This window comes from Neofelis nebulosa, chromosome 10 (assembly GCF_028018385.1).
Source record: "Neofelis nebulosa isolate mNeoNeb1 chromosome 10, mNeoNeb1.pri, whole genome shotgun sequence".
NCBI classification, from domain to species: domain Eukaryota; kingdom Metazoa; phylum Chordata; class Mammalia; order Carnivora; family Felidae; genus Neofelis; species Neofelis nebulosa.
In genome coordinates, this window is record NC_080791.1 from 89310542 (window position 1) to 89326776 (window position 16235).

At 45.6% G+C, this 16235-nt stretch overlaps 1 protein-coding gene across 1 annotated transcript in view; it reads right to left on the reverse strand.

Annotated features, from left to right (window-relative positions):
• The window catches only part of PAMR1 (peptidase domain containing associated with muscle regeneration 1), a 160680-nt gene that overhangs the window by 20255 nt on the left and 124190 nt on the right, over positions 1 to 16235 (reverse strand). The window contains 3 exon segments of the mRNA XM_058688638.1: positions 6406 to 6513; positions 8988 to 9205; positions 13353 to 13467. Coding sequence (XP_058544621.1) covers positions 6406 to 6513; positions 8988 to 9205; positions 13353 to 13467 — 441 coding nt within the window.

A 16235-nucleotide genomic window follows, 5' to 3' on the forward strand; every position in this document is an offset into this window, starting at 1 on the left:
CAGGTTCGCCCAACAAGGAATGATCCAAACGAAAAGGAAACTTCCTCCTGAATTATTAAACAAACAAATACCTTGATAACTACATAAAGGCAGTTTCTATTGTGTTCAGTTATAGCTTTTGCTTTTCAGATCTTAATCTAAACGGGATGGCATCCCTCTAAATACACCAAGAAGGATGTCAGAGATTCATCTCCATGTTAGGGACAGAAGTGGACGGGAGGCACAGGTGTAAGGAAGTGTATGAGGAGTTAGCAGTCCACTAGCTGATGGTCTTCTTGGGGCCCCTGAAATCTCTGAAGGCTCTGGGCCATCAAGTGCTTGTGGGTAACAACTATGGATTTCCCCAGGACTCTTCATGGAATTATCTTTCTGCTTCTCATACCATCTCAAGCCAGACTGCTCGTTCTCTTTATTGCTTTGTCCCTGTAATGAAACATGTAAGGGATGCCCTGGGGCAGCAGTCTCCTATATGACCACCAGGGGACTGACATAGGGCCCGCCACATGTGAAGTGAGTGACTTCTGAAAATCCCCATAAGGAAAAGGGAGGTTGACCAGATAACAATGATGCTTGGGCAACTTGCCCTGGAGTTTCCAAATCCAGTTCCTCCCAGGGCATTACTCCATCCATCACTTCTCAAAGCCCCCACTCTGAGCTGCCCTGGTTACAAAGGCTCCTTATCCCTCATGCCCAGTGTGGGTGTCTTCTCCTGGGATCTAGGATGCCTCCATGACAACGACACTGGAAGTGTCTACTTGCCCTGATAAAACCAGATCCTTCTTGCCTGTATGCAAACGCAGAGGTAGCAGTTCTTAGTATCTGGCGATGATTTACAAACAGCAGTTCACAGAGGAAACTTAGAAAGTCGAAGGGAGAATTTTCCTAAGCCCTGGAGCCCCGAGAAAGGTGTGTCATAATCATCTAGTTGGTAAAAACTGGTGCTGTTCCCCTTACCCCTTATCTGGAGGGTCCCCTGCTTTCTGCCAAACTTTTAAGTGGCCATAACAAATGAATAAACAAACGGAAAGTAGAAACAGACCTATAACTACAGAGAACGAGCTCGTGGTTGCTAGAAGGAAGGAAGTAGGGGATGGGCAAAATGGGCGAAGGGGAGTGGGAGATACAGGCTTCCGGTTATGGAATAAATAAGCCACAGGGACAAAAGGCTCAGCATAGGGAAGACAGTCAATGATACCGTAATAGCAGCGTAGGGTGGCAGATGGTGGCCACAGCTGTGGTGAGCATAGCGTGACACATAAAGAAACTGAATCACTATGTCATACACCTGAAACTAATATACCATCATGTGTCAGCTACGCTCAAATTAAAAAAAATTTAAAAAACATAATGGCTCCTATTACTCAACTCAGCACCTTACATGGATTATTTCATTGCATCCTCACAAACGCTCTGAGAAATATTTGGCATTATTTTTCTGAACTCTGTAAACAGGGAGAATGAGGCTGGAGTTAAACGACCTGCTCAAGGTCCTCTGGCTGGTAAATTGCAGGCTAAGAGTCAAACCAAGGTCTTTCTGGCCACAGAGCCCAAGCTTCTCCACCCCGGGATGTACCACCTCCAGACTACAGACAAAGGTGCACCTGTCTTCCATAAATTAAGGACGAGACAGGCCCTTGGAACTGTGAAAAATCCAGGCAACTATTCCATTTTAACAGTGCCGCCCCTGAGTGATCTTGGGACAATCTGCACGAATCCCACCAAAGCCCCGCATCTTACGTCTCTGATCGGAGAGGTGATCCTGACCCACTGTTGGCCTCGGCACATTCTCACTGCATCAGCATTACCGTTTCCATGAAAACCCCCAAGGTCCCAATCACTTATTCTGATGAGAAATGCGGTTGCCCCTTTGAAGCTAAAGTATAAAGTGTGCCTCTCATCTGGGGCTCTTTCTTCCCAGTCCTTGGGACAGGCTAGCGGGAAACCTTCTGATGCTCCAAACCCCAAACGAATCCAGATTCCCCCATTTTCTTTAATTGGTGGAAGCCGGTTTGTTTTGTTCAAAGCGCGTCAGAGCCCGCAGTGTGAGCATTGTGCCCCAAGATTTAGCCCATTTCATCGTCCTTCATTAGGATGCAGGGGAGAGCCCGGGTATCGGCAACTGGGCCAGAGGAACAAAGGCAACATGGAAACTGGAACGGGGCAATGAAGCCCTCGCTCTTCACTTTTACAGAACAAGATTCCCACCATTTACTCAAGAACTTAGTTTGTCCTTGTGTCCCATACAAAGAAACAGGAAACTTCAGAGGGAAAAGAGGTGGGGGGAGCAGTTTCTTACGCGGTGGCCCAGGGAGGTTGGGGTCACTGAGGGTGCTGGCCGGAGGCTAGCTTGGCCCCAATGCTGAGGAGAGGGCCACTCCCGTTTTTTGCTCTCAGAGGAGGTCACCCGAGAGCAGGGGAAAGTCGCTCCTCCTTGGGAAACAGTCTGAGGAGACACCTGGGGGCAGGGGGGCAGGGGGGCAGCACCTATGGTCCAACTGCACTGGGGGCTCTCACAGCCTCTCCACAACTGAAGGTGCCCGCCTGCGCGGGTGCTTGCTTCCTCCTCTGTCTTCACAGCCCCAGGAAGTCCGGCCATGAGATCTTCCCTCAGACCCACTTGTCTCCCTTGGAGAAGAAATCCATTTTCAACTTGACAAGAGCAGACCCTTGTCTCTCAAATGCGAGTTCTAATTCTTAATCGGAGGACTGGTGTTTATAACAGCTCATCTCGTAAACTGGTGAAACCTCTTAGTGACAGTTTCAGCAACAGCTCTCCCAAGTTTAAATATGTGTGCCCTTTGAACTAACAGCTCGACATCTAGGAATTTATCTTACAAAAATTCCTCTCCATATGAACCAAGAGGTAGATGTTAGGATATTCACTGAAGCTCTCTTTATAATAATATATTAAGTACGGCATCAAGTCCATCTTAAGGGATTAGATGAATACAATTGTATATATATCCCTATGATGGAATACACAGAAAATCACCCCCCCCCCTTTTTTTTAATGAGGTAGACCAACATGGAGTGGCCTGGAAAAAATATCCATGTACAGGCACTGAAAACAGCACACTGAAAACAAACTTTTGTTTGAAACAGGCCTTCTTAACCTTGGCATGACTGACATTTGGGCCAGATAACTCTGTGGTCTGGGTCCATGCGTTGTAGGATATTTAGTGGCGTCCCTGGCCTCTACCCACTAGAAGCCCGTGACATCCCCCCGCGTCCCACCCCCGCCCATGATGACAACCAACAATGTTTCTAGAGGTTGCCAAACGCCCCTGAGGGTGGAAGTTGGGGGCAAAATCATCCCCAACTGAGAATCACTGGTTTAAAATACTGGTTTCTCAACAACTTAGGTTTGTACATTATAGCAAAAAGTCCAGAAGGACCATAGTAACAGTCTACTAGGGTCGGTTAGGGAAAGTCATGTTCTCTTTTTATTTTAAACACCTCTGGACTATTTGATTATTTTTATAGGCACATATTTCTTCTGTAAGTCAGTATAATATCTATTTTTATTCCAGTCCCACTCACATTCTTAAATATACACAAAGAAAAGAATGAGAATAGCTTCTATCGAGAGACAGGGAGTCAGGATGCTCTTTAGAAAAGAGTGACAGGCAGAGCTTACCTGGGAAGGTAAGTCCTTTGAGAGGAATACATAATGGACCATGAGGCCATGACCAGAGCTTATCAATTGTTCACCCACAGTTCCACTGAGCCACATGGCGAGAACCACGTCTGGGAGACCGTGACCAACATGGGAAATGTGGCATTCTAGCGTCTCGTTTTGAATTTCAGTGCCTCGCGCTCTCTGCTTCAAATCCTTCATCTGTTAAAAGGGGCATCCACCTTTTCACAAAGCCTTCAGGAGGGCAGACCATTAAAGCAGCATCTATGATGTGGTTGCCCCTCATCAGATTTGGTACTACATAAATAAAAGATGGAATTCTCACCAATATTTGACTCGGTGCTTTTAAAGCTATTTTGTAAAACAAATGTCTACTCCAATTTAGGCATTTCAGAATGTACAAAGAATCCCAGAATGCTTGAGTTTCTTGTTCATTTTGAAGGAATTTCCTCCAGGGAGATTATTCCAGTTCAGTGGTATACTCAGGAGGAAAACAATAACGTAAACTTTTTTTTTTCCTCCTTGGTTTTTCTAACTAATAGGCTATTCTAGAAATCTGCTATGGTTTGTTCAGAAATTACAAGGTAAACTGTCACAGCTAATTTTTGTGACGTTCCCCTCATTGAGTTAGTGGGGACTCCTGCTGAATTTCCTAGAAGGAAAAACAAACCTAAATCTTATTTAAAAAAATAATAAAACATTTGGTCTCCCACATGAATGCCAGCAAATGATGTATCAGATACCCACCACCAATACCTTCACCCAGTTACAACTACAAGGTACAAAGGGAACTATGGTTTTTTTAAGGACATTTTAAAAAGTAGCTAGGAAGAATTCTCTTGTGCATCTATGCTGGTGTTTTGAGGTCAGATGTGATTTGAGCCAGTTTGTGACTCAAGATATGAATCAGTTTGTAATGACATAGTTTCCATTCTTTCTCATTATATGTATTTTGTTTTGTTTTGCTTTGTGTTCTGGACAAAATGGAAATGCTGAAAAGTCAATGTTTGACTCATAAGCAACTCATAAATATTTTAGTCACAACTTTTGATCAATTTCTACCCTTCCCTCCCCCCGCCCCCAAATCCTCACTGTGCCCTGATTTGACCCAGCTTCTTAATGCATTTTGGCTTCTTCGATAATACTTCACTTCTCTCCAATTTTACCTTGTTTTTCAAAGCTTTAGCATTGTGTAATTAGTTCATCAAGAAATTAAGCCTTCCCCCTTTTTCTTGTTTCTCGCTCTGAATTGAACCCTTTAAAGCTCAGGATCTGCCATTGTCGAGATTCCAGATTCACTCTCTACACACAATTTCAAAACAAAGAGAAAGCAGCGTTTCTCTTCCCTGCCCTGCACACAACACAGCAGGTTCCAACGAGGCAGGAGCCATGAAGCAGAACATATTTTTCTAAGCCCCCAGCATAACCATGCTCAGGTTAGCCGTGCCAAGCCAAATCAAGGACCAAATCAAGGTCATCAGCACCACGCAATGACACACTCAAGGGTACACTATTGACACCACGGCTTCCGTCTGCCTTGTTGATAAGGACGACTGATAAAATTGACTGGAAAATGTCTGAACTTTATAGAATGCCATCAGACCAGGCACCTTATAGGACGACCCCAAAGTACCAGTGCATGCTAGTTGCAAGTGGTTATAGCACTCACTGTCCTCAGATGCCTTTTCACTGCTTCTGTGGGTCCCACACCGCCCCCATCCCCCAGTCTATATGGTTTTGCTTCCATTGGCCTGCACCTGAGATCTCCTTGACTATTCAAGGGCTACTGGAACCACTCATCCCACATACACAGAACGTCAGTCGTGTTCTCCCACTCATCCAGGGCAGCCCTTGGTCAATGGCTGATTGCAAGGGGGATATGGAAGCCCAGCTCCTTGCTATAAAGCCAGGATACACGCAGAGGTATAAATTACATTCCAGATTCCACTGAGGCTGGATTTTGCCTAAAATCACACCTTTGCTTGGCTTCCCTCCCTTCCCAGTCCAGCTTCCCCACTCCCTTGCCAGCTTCTCTGGGAGCACGTCCTAATTCATCTCCTGACTCATACTCACCACTCAGGATCTGCTGGGGGGAACCCCTGCCTATGCCATTATCTGCCCTCCTTTACTTCCTCCCCCTGCCCCCCTCCCCAAATTTTGATTCTTCTTATTCTTGTGCGCATCTCATTCTATGCTGATAGTTGCAGTCCATGACACCTGTTTCAGGTCTCAAACTTTGGTTGCGACACATGTCATACACAAGGCTTGGTGACCAGTGACCCTTGATAAATGATTGCTGGTCATGATGTTGAGTTACTCTCTGCTGATGGCTTCAGACCATGCAACAACATACTGGAATCAATAAATGCTTCCCTGGGGCACAACTCCAAAATTCAGATCTTGCAAAGGACAGGGAGTTCAGACTGAGAGCCACAGGAGATTTTATGATGGTGGCTTTCTCCTGTTGGCACTTCTTCCGTGTTTTTGAGCTCTGAATATTATTCAAGCCCTTGAAGGCATATCTTTTTGAGAACTATATGCAGTGGGGGAGATGTGGAAATGTCAACGGGAAGACCTAAGTGGTTCCAAATATCCTGACTCAGAGGCAGCCGAGCCCTGAGAACCACTCGACGGGAATGTCCACATTATGTGCCACCCTGGACACACTGTCCTAAACACCAAGAAACAACATACTTCATAAGCTCCCAGAGCCTTCTTCATGCCAGCCCCATGTGACTCCTCAACCCTCACTCCAGAAGCATACTCACGATTTTCACAGTGCTGCCCGGTGTAGCCTGCCAGGCAGGCACATTTGTAAGATCCGGTTTTGTCAAGGAGGCAAGTGCCATCATGGAAACAGGGAGAAGAGGAACATGCTGTAAGAGAAAAGGCAATTTCCCTCAGCGTCACTGCGGTGAGTCAATTTCCTCAAGCCTGGAGCCTCGACCAGGGTCTTTCACTTGCCTTTTGCAGTCTTCTTGCAATATTTTTACTTCTTTTACTGGATCCACATTACCGTCACTTGAGAATGCCTAAAATCGGTGCTTATCTGATGTTATTTGATATTTTCAAAGGCCCCAGAAGTATGCTTCTATGGTCTGAAAAGCCTAAAGCCAACATAAACAGGCACACCACAGGATTAAAGTGGAAGCATGCCTTTACCCCTCCCATAAAGACTCCAGGGGAGATAGGCGTCCTCAGGCAGCTTTAGATCTTTTTTTTTTTTTTTTTTTTTTAAGAAAGCTCAGGGTCCTGGGTACTAGGGGAAGGAACTGGAAGATCTCCATGACACTGTCAAAAGCGTACTTGAGAATTTCCTAACATACATTCTGTAAACATTAGTCTCTTGAGATGTTGATACGTTCAACTAAGAAAGGGTTCTAAGCTCAAATATGGTGGGCAAGTGCTACTGGTATTAAATGGCAACGAACCAGATTTCTTTACTGCAGAACTTCTCAGAATGTTCCATGTCCTAATGTGCACTGCAGATATCTAAGAAGGCACATCATGTCTGGCCTTTCCCAAGCTTATCTGGCCTCAGAACCTACATTTTACAGAGAACTATTCTTCTGCAGAGAATACTTTGGGAAACGGAGGTCTGTGTCCTAACCACTAACCCTCCATTCATTTACCCTGACATGGAAATAGATCGCTAGGTCCAGTTCCACAAGCCCAAACTGAGTGCTTTCTCTGTGTGAGGCAACTGGAGAGACAGAAAGATGAACAGGACACGTGTTTACCAAATCAGGGCTTTTTGACAAAAAATATACAACCACTATCACCTGAAGCATAATTCACTTCGCGTTGGGAAAGGGGAGAGAGTGTTGTAAGACGTTCAAAATAGGGCAAAGTCACAACCCGTTGGACCAAGAGAGAAGATTCAGCAGAGGAGGATGAATGGGAGACAAACCCTGAAGGCTGGGATTTCATGCACAGGTGTGGAGGAGGTGACATTAGCCTGAGGAGAAAATTCAAGTACACACGTGCAAACAGGGTGTGTGAGAAGCCACGAGTGCTACTCTCCACTTGACGACGCAGACCAGCATTTCCCAAAGTTCTCCAGAGGGGGCTGAGGAGTCCACTTCGGGGGAGGAAAGGACCCTCCTGGCCCTCCCCGTAGTCACAGGGTCACAAGCTGGCAAGCTGCCACTAATTCTAGCTGGCTTCCCTGACAGCCAGCCCTGCTGTCTGTCACGAGTACCCACACAAGTATCTCAAGTGTGACCCCTCCACCCCCTGCCCAGCCTCGGCCAGCCACATATTACCAAGGGGGCGGATCAGCCGGAGGCTGACCACATCACACCACAGAAGCACACTTCCAGAACCCCCAGGCCCGCACAGCTCTACAGGGGACATCCTCTGTGAAGGCAGCAGGCACACAGGGGAGCCGCAGCTGCTGAGAGCTCACGTGGAGACATTCCAAGGGATGGGCAGGTGGGCGGGGTCTCCCAGTCTCACCAAAAGGACAAGGCTGCAGAAGGATGATCCCACTGCCACCATCACTCTTCCTGAGTCTTTCGTATCATACCTTCCATAGGAAGCCACAGCGATGAAAATGCCACAACAATGCCTAATTGGGTACTTAAAAAAACCCAGAACTTTAAACCTGGGCTAGTTTGTAAAACCTGATGCAATTCAATCTCAGAACAGTGAGAGCTGAGGGAGTTTTCTTAGGATGGAGCGTTTTGCGCATTTTGGTCAAATCCTACTTCCTGATATGATAGGGCAGGAGTTAAAGTCAAGCTCAGAGTTGGTCACAAAGTAAGTGGCCCTCACCACTGAGTTAAACACTTTTGATGCCTATCTTGCAGATGACAGAGGGAGGCTCTGGGCAGGCCTAGGGTTGGGCAGCTATTGAGTGCATCCTACATACCAGACACTGGGCTAAATTCTTCGTCCACTCCATCTCCCAGAGCCTCCGTAATGGAGCAGGATCTAGGCATATTCCCTTATGTGCTGATTAGGAAACTGAGGCTCAGAGAAGTAGAATTTACCCCAGGTCACATGGCTTAATCTGCCAGAGCTCCAAAGCTAATGCTCTTAACCATGAGATTCCCCCCCACCCCCCAGTGTGATCCATAGAGCCAACCGCTTTGTGACCTTGGACAAATTACCTACCCTCTCCCTGCTCCAGCATACGAGGGCGTCCATAATTCCTAGCTATGCTTCTGGCGAACATCTGTGAAATATACCTCGCCATTTCTTTCTTCCTTCTCGATGTGTAGGTTGCTTCTGAGAACTCAGCCCACTGGGTTTTAATAAGGCTGAGCAGGGAGAAGGAGACGTGCACAGAAAGATGTTCATCTGGAGCATACCCATAAGATGTTACACTTGTCTCCACGGCCTTTACCTGTGATCTCCTCAAATACAGCATGGAAGCCATCAAAATTCTTGGAGCCATCTGAATGGAAGAGGATGTGGAGCGAAGAGTCTGTGCTCCGGATAGGAGCTGGCCGCTCATTGCCACAGAAGCGTTTGATGATCCGGCCATTGCTGCTGTCCCCGTCACGGACCTCAACATAGTCATACTGGCACATGTAGTCAAACTCCAGACTCAACATGATGAACCTGTGGGTGGAGAGAGTGACAGCACAAAACAGGTGGGCCCTGACCATCCTGAGACTCCTGAGACCCCTGAGCAAGTTCCAGACCAGATGATGAACAGGTCTCAGAAGAGTGGTACCACTGGCCTGATCTGATAGAAAAAGGGTCCTGGACAATGTGAGGTGAGATGAATTTCTTTTAACAGAGGGGCATGTATACGTCTGCTGTCCCCATGTGTATGTGCATGCCCAGACAGAGGGAGTACCTATTCCATTCAGAGAATCTCTGCACATAGCTGGCCTCTCTTACAGGGGAACTTTTCCACCCATTCTGCCTGGCTGGTTCCTTCTTATCCTCAGGCCTCACCTTAAATATTCTCTCCTCAAAGACACTTCCCTGACAACTCTTTCTAAAGGAGATCCTCTGTTCTCTTCATAGTGAGGATACTAATTTTAACTCCTCAAATTTATCTTCTTGATTTTGTGTGTGTGTGTGTGTGTGTGTGTGTGTGTGCGTTCACATGCATGAATCCCTATCTTCTCCACTAGACTGCAAATTTCTTGAGTGTAGGAGAGAACATCTGTCTTATTCCATCAATGTTTTCATTGTGCCTAACACAGTGCCTGGCATATAGAGATGCCAAGCAAATATTGATGAAGATATGGTTGAATAGATACTATAGTATAATTTTACAACTGAAGAATGGAAAAAGTATACATTGCCTTGCAAAACTCAATAAAAGAACAAAATCTCTGCACATTCTTCTATTTTAATGGAAGGATATGAAGGTAATTATCCTCTGGGTAGCAATAATTCTTACCCCAAAGAGTAGAAAAAGTAGCACTATATCAGAATTTCAGAAACGGGGGAGATCTGATAAACGTGTGTTTGCCTAAAAGGGTCTCAGGTTTGGAAATACTGGAATACATCAGATCAAAAAAGCAGAAGATGAATGCAAGCTTCCACTGCCAACAGACAAGACAGGAGGCAGCCACATCCCAGAGCAAGAGAGGAAAAGCCATTTTTCAAAATATTCCCAAGGGAATGCCTGGGTACTGAGTTCACAGAATATACATCTGTATCTTCTCCTTCGAGTTTTGGAGAAGAAGCAGGAAAAGACAGAAGAGTGCACAACTGCCACCTGAAAAGCTGGGACAAAGGTCTATTTCTACCACTTTGGGTGAAAAGTTCAAGGGTCAGGATTAGAGAACACTAGAACATAGTGAATCAGTATATTTTAAATGCACCTAAGGATCTTACGAAAAAGAAGACCTCTAACTATGTATGGCTAGTGTTTATTTTACAAAGTTTTTATCACAAAACTTTTTGTAAAGGACTGTAAGGCCCATTAATCATGCTTTGTGAAACGTGGTCTAATATCTAAGGACCTGACTTCTCATCCAGATGCCATTGCTAGCTCACGGTGGGCCTTGACAGATCAGTTCTTTCTCTGGACTTTGGTAACTCTGTCTGAAAAGGGAAGGAGGAGGGACAAGGCCACCACCCAAAAGAGATCACAGCTTTTTCTGAAACCAAAATATGAGACACTCCAAGTTGTATTTATGTTCATACCCTCGTTCATTCATGTACTTAACATCTATCTGTGGCAGGCCTGCTCTGTGGCTGGCGCTGTTCTAGGTGCTGAAAGCACAGCAGTGACCCAACTAAATATACCCAACTAGTGCCTGCCCTAATGGAGAGTAGTTCTGATTTGGTGAACAAATAATAAGCAAGGAAGCCAGAATACAAGGTAACCTCTAATACAAGGTAATAGATTATTAAGCACTGTGAATAAAATAAACCGGGTAAGAGCATGAAAAGTGACTGGGGAGGGTAAGCTTTTTATGCAATGTGGTCAAGGAAGACCCCTCTGAACTTGATATCTGGGCAGACACTTATATGATGAAACAGGGCCAGTCATGTGAAGGTCATGGGGAAGAGAGGCCCAGGCAGGGGGCTCTGTAAGTGCAAAGGCCCTGAAGCAGTAATGAGTTTGGCGCATTTGAGGAACTGAAAGGTCAGGGATGCTGCATGATGGAGTGTAAAGAGGAGACTGGTATGAACTAAGGAGGAGAGCAGGATCCAGATACAGCATCCTGAATCCAGATTTGATTCCAAGCCTCATAGGAAAAAACTGGAAGGTTTCGACAACAGAACTGGACTTAGGATTTAAAAAAAATTTTTTTTAACGTTTATTTATTTTTGAGACAGAGAGAGACAGAGCATGAACAGGGGAGGGTCAGAGAGAGGGAGACACAGAATCTGAAACAGGCTCCAGGCTCTGAGCTGTCAGCACAGAGCCCAACGCGGGGCTCGAACCCACGGACCGTGAGATCATGACCTGAGCTGAAGTCGGACGCTTAACCGACCAAGCCACCCAGGCGCCCCTGGACTTAGGATTTTAAAGGGTCACTCTTGTCACTGAGGAGAGAAAGCAGCAGAGCTGGCAAGAGTGGAAACATGAGCCAGTTAGGAAGCCAGGAGAGAACTGAGGTGAGATTGTGGTGGTATAAAGTGGAATAGCGGCACTAGAGTCAGATGTGGATGGATTTGAGATTATTTTACAGGTAATAAAATAGATTTTGTGGTGGTCTGGCTGTGGTAGGTGATAGAAAGAGGGGCATCAGGGATGACCGCTTGGCTTTTGGTCTGAACACTGTACATATGCATCAGGGTATCCTATGATTATTATTATCACTGGGCAGCAGGTCCAGATTTGACTAGAAGGAAAGAAATCTACCTATTTGCAGGCCTCCCTAGGGGCATTCCCAGGCAGGTGATGTGCTTCTCCAATCCCTCCACCATTTTGGATTTTTGCTTGGGGACAGATTTCCTTTATATCCTGGATCTTGGAGAAGCTCCTCCTTTAAGGGGACCCTTTAGGGGGACCATCTGGCCTGGTCCCTGAGGTGCTGAAATAATATGCAGCATTTAACACCTCCCCTCATCATCTCTGGGAGACCCCACCTGAAGCACCTTAAGCAGAAGGGTGTGGGCCTTCAGATGTTCCTTGTGCTAACCTTCCTCTAGAAAAGTCCAATTGATGAGACTCACTCCCAACCCCAGATCCTACAGGAATGGGGAGACCAGCCACTGAGGGCCAGCCTTGATGAGGAGAACTGAGAAGGGGACCTGTTTTGCTGGATCCTTCCCGGGCAGGGTACCATGCGGTCCCTCCTAGAGGATAGAAAGCCATTTGAGGAGCCAGCTGGAATGTGGAAACTTCCACTGATCCATCCAGAAAATACTTATTGAAAACCCATGCCCTAGAAGATTAGAAATTTCCATTACTGCCAACCTCCCCCCCTGGTTAGAAAAGGAAGAGCTAAGTGGACAATATCCCTAGAAATCCTAGGGGTGAGTGGGTCACTCTGATTCCCTAGAGAGTTAAAGGAGAGGTGTTTGCCAGGAAAAAGGAGATACACTGGAGGCAGGGAGAAGTTCTTTCAACGTTCATTCATGCAACAAGTATCTATCAAGCACCTATGATGTGTACTGCGTACTGTTCCCAGCACTAGGATGCAGCAGTGAACAGTTCTCTCTTGTGTTATTTATCTACAGTTACAACAAGACTGGATCTACACTTTGTACTATGGCATAAATTGCATATTTGGGAGGACCCCAAAGCTTCATAAGAAGAGATGACTTATCTTCCATGCAAGTGAAAAAATTGGTTTATTTGTTACAGATGTGGTTATTGTTTTCTGAGGACATCAGCGAAAGGAGCTGATGAGTATAAATTCCTTGAAGGTTAGATCCGTGCCTTTTAATTTTTTCACTTTCCTCCCATAGAACCCAGCCCAGTGCTGGGTGAACAGGAAGACTTGGTAAAGATTTGTGGATGGGTAGACTGCTATCAGTATTCTGTTTTGTTGGTGTTATCCTTGGTTCAAAATTACTTAAGCAACCCCTGTTCTAGGGCAGTGAATGACAAACATTTCATTGGTTGTAGTTTTGACCAGGTTTATTCCATGGAATTGCCAAGACGTTTAAAAACAAACAAACAAACAAACAAACAAAAGGCTCCATTGTACATTTTCTGAATAAGGTACATTTTCTGAATTTTCTGATGGTTAGCCTTTGGTCACTAGGATCCAGGGCACTCAGTCCTCTTACTGTGTTTCCGTATAACCTCAAACTCCCTAATTCTGATCCCAGCCCCTTCCCTTACCTTAGCTGGATGATGAACCCAGGTTTGGCATGAATGGTCCATTCACAGTGAGCATTTAGAGGGTAGCTCTCCAACAAAATCTGACCCTTTGAGGCTCGCAGAACCTGGCCACATCCTGGGAAGAGAAGATTGGGGCATGGAAATTGGAATAAACAGGAAAGAGATGGTAGAAGGTCTCAAAGAGCCTTTGTGCTCATCCCACACCCCTGAGAACAGAATGGAGAAGGAAATTACTTTCTCAAGCACCTGGCAATGTGCTAGGAAATTTGCATAGGTTAATTCACTTAATCTACTCAACAGCTTGAAAAGGGAAGTAATATCATTCCAGTTTTCCATCTGGGAAAATGTATAACAAGAGAGTTAAAGAAATAGCTTGTTGAGGAGTTCCTGGGTGGCTCAATCAGTTAAGCACCTGACTTTGGCTCAGGTCATGATCTCACGGTTCATGGGTTCGAGCCTTGCATCGGGCTCTGTGCTGACAGCTCAGAGCCTGGAGCCTGTTTCAGATTCTGTGTCTCCCTCTCTCTCTGCCCCTTCCCCATCTGTGCTCTTCTTGCTCTCTCAAAAATAAACATAAAGAAATTAAAAAAAAAAAAGAAATAGCTTGTCGAGCCACTAAGTGACAGAGCAGAGATTCAAACCTAACTGTATCTGAGTATAAAGTCCAAGCCACTCTATCATTCTGCCTCCCCAAGACTTCCATGTGCCAACCTGCTGACTCCACCCTGAAAGGCTTTATTTTTAACTATTTAGAGAGAGAGAGCATGAGTGGGGCAGGGGTAGAGAGAGGGCGAGAGGAGGAGGGAGGGAGAGAGAGACAGAGAGACAGAGAGGGAGAGAGAGAATCCTAAGCAGGCTTTGCACCATCAGCATAGAGCCCAACTTGGGACTTGAACCCACAGACTGTGAGATCAAGACCTGAGCTGAAGACTTATGCTTAACCAACTGAGCCACCCAGGATCCCCCACCCTAAAAGGCTTTGAAAGTAGACACAGTGGCCTTTGTCTGAAGCCTAAATCTGCATAAGACCCTTGGTCTGTGTTCCCTGAACATGCTCTACTCCACAAATATAACCCCAAAGCAACTCTTTCCTGACCTCTTTCTATCCACTTAGAACATTTATGTGTCAATTTTTGTTCTACGTGCAATTATGTAATAAATGCCTCTTTAACACATGACACCAGAAGGGGGACATGCTCTCCACCAGCTGGGCTGCATTACTGGTTTTCTATTTTTTTCCTAGCCCCCAACCCCTTTTTTCTAGACAAACTTTCATGAAAACCACCAATTAGAAAAACATGGATCCAAGAGGTTCTCCTGCTTGAAACTGGGGGTCAAAAGCCCTCCACCCTCACTATCGCCCTGGTTCCTTGAGTTACCTCCCAGGAATCACTAAGATTTGAAAACCACTGGACTAAGTCTTCATTAAATTAAATCATATTCTCTAGTGTTAAGATAAGCACAGGTGTGCAAGATGCACCCTAGTTTCACAAAAGAGTTTGGGGAAAATGTCTTGAATTGCTTTATAGGAATAAAATTATCTGGGTCATGTAAGTAAACACTATTTTCTACCAGAGTTGTCAAACTACAATCCATGGGCCAAATGTGGCTCACTGCCTGTTTTTGCACATAAAGTTTTATTGGAACAGAGCCACACCCATTTTTTATTCATGGTCTATGGTTGCTTTCAAATTATAATGCCAGAGTTGAGCAGTTCTGACAAGAAACAGACAGCAGGGTCCACAAAAATGAAAATATTTACCAGCTGCTCCTTCACAGAAAAAGTTTCTCTAACCCTGCTCTATACAGAAATCCAGTTTGACCTCATAAACTCTAGGTATGCAGTTACACTCAATAGCTCCTCCCCCCAAAGTATAAATTCTCATCGCTTAGAAGAAAAATATTAATGTCAGTGGATACTGCTCCATGGCAAGATGGTGGTGGTGACATTTCTACAATGTCAGGGAAAGAGCTCAGATTCTGCTTCCGATGAGCTGTGAGGTGTGAGGCTTTGGCTTTTGTGACACCTACTGCCAGGCTGGTTGCACAAGTCATGTCTTTGCTCGGACTTTCACCGCTGCTGTCCTGGTCTGCCAGGGAGAAGCATGGTCCACCATTTTCCACTGGGGGGTCCTCGTCCCGCCCAGCCTTTGCCATCCCTCTCTGCAATCCGTTTCACCAATATTTGATTCTCCACACAGCAGCCAAAGCCACCTCTTAAAGAGATAAATTAGATCACATTGCTTTCTTGATTCCTCCAAAGGCTTTCTTGACCCTCCAAAGGCTTCCCGCTATGCAAATACCTTCCCACAGATGTTCATGGCCCGGCCTCACTGAGTGCCCCAGCCCACCCTCTGCCCGGTCCCCACTCCCGCTCATCTGTCTCCTCACACTGCCCCAGTGACACCAGCCTCATTTCTGTCCCCAACTCTGGGCCTTGCACTTGCTGCTCTTAGCCTGGCAGGTTTGTCTTCTTCCACATCTCTGTCCTTTGCAAATTAAGTTCAAATGCCATTGCTTCAAAGAGACCCCATGTCTCTACAGGAACTGCCTTTATTCTACTTTTGTTTTCTTCATAACACACATCACTATTTAGAATTATCTAGCTTATCTGCTCACTCACTTTAGTAGAGCTGGGACCTTTTCTAGCTTGTACACCTGGAATGGAGCCAGGTGTGAAATAGGTTGAATGAATGAATGAATGAATGATGATACTATCACAGGCCAGACACTGGCTGAAACATTTACAAACACCCTCTCATTTAATGCTCTTGAGAAACCTAGGAGAACACCATTCATCTCTCCATTTCCCAAATGCCGAACACTGAGGATAGAAGTTAGGTGACTTCCTCAAGGCCAGAAGGCCAAGAGGTCAAAGTCTGC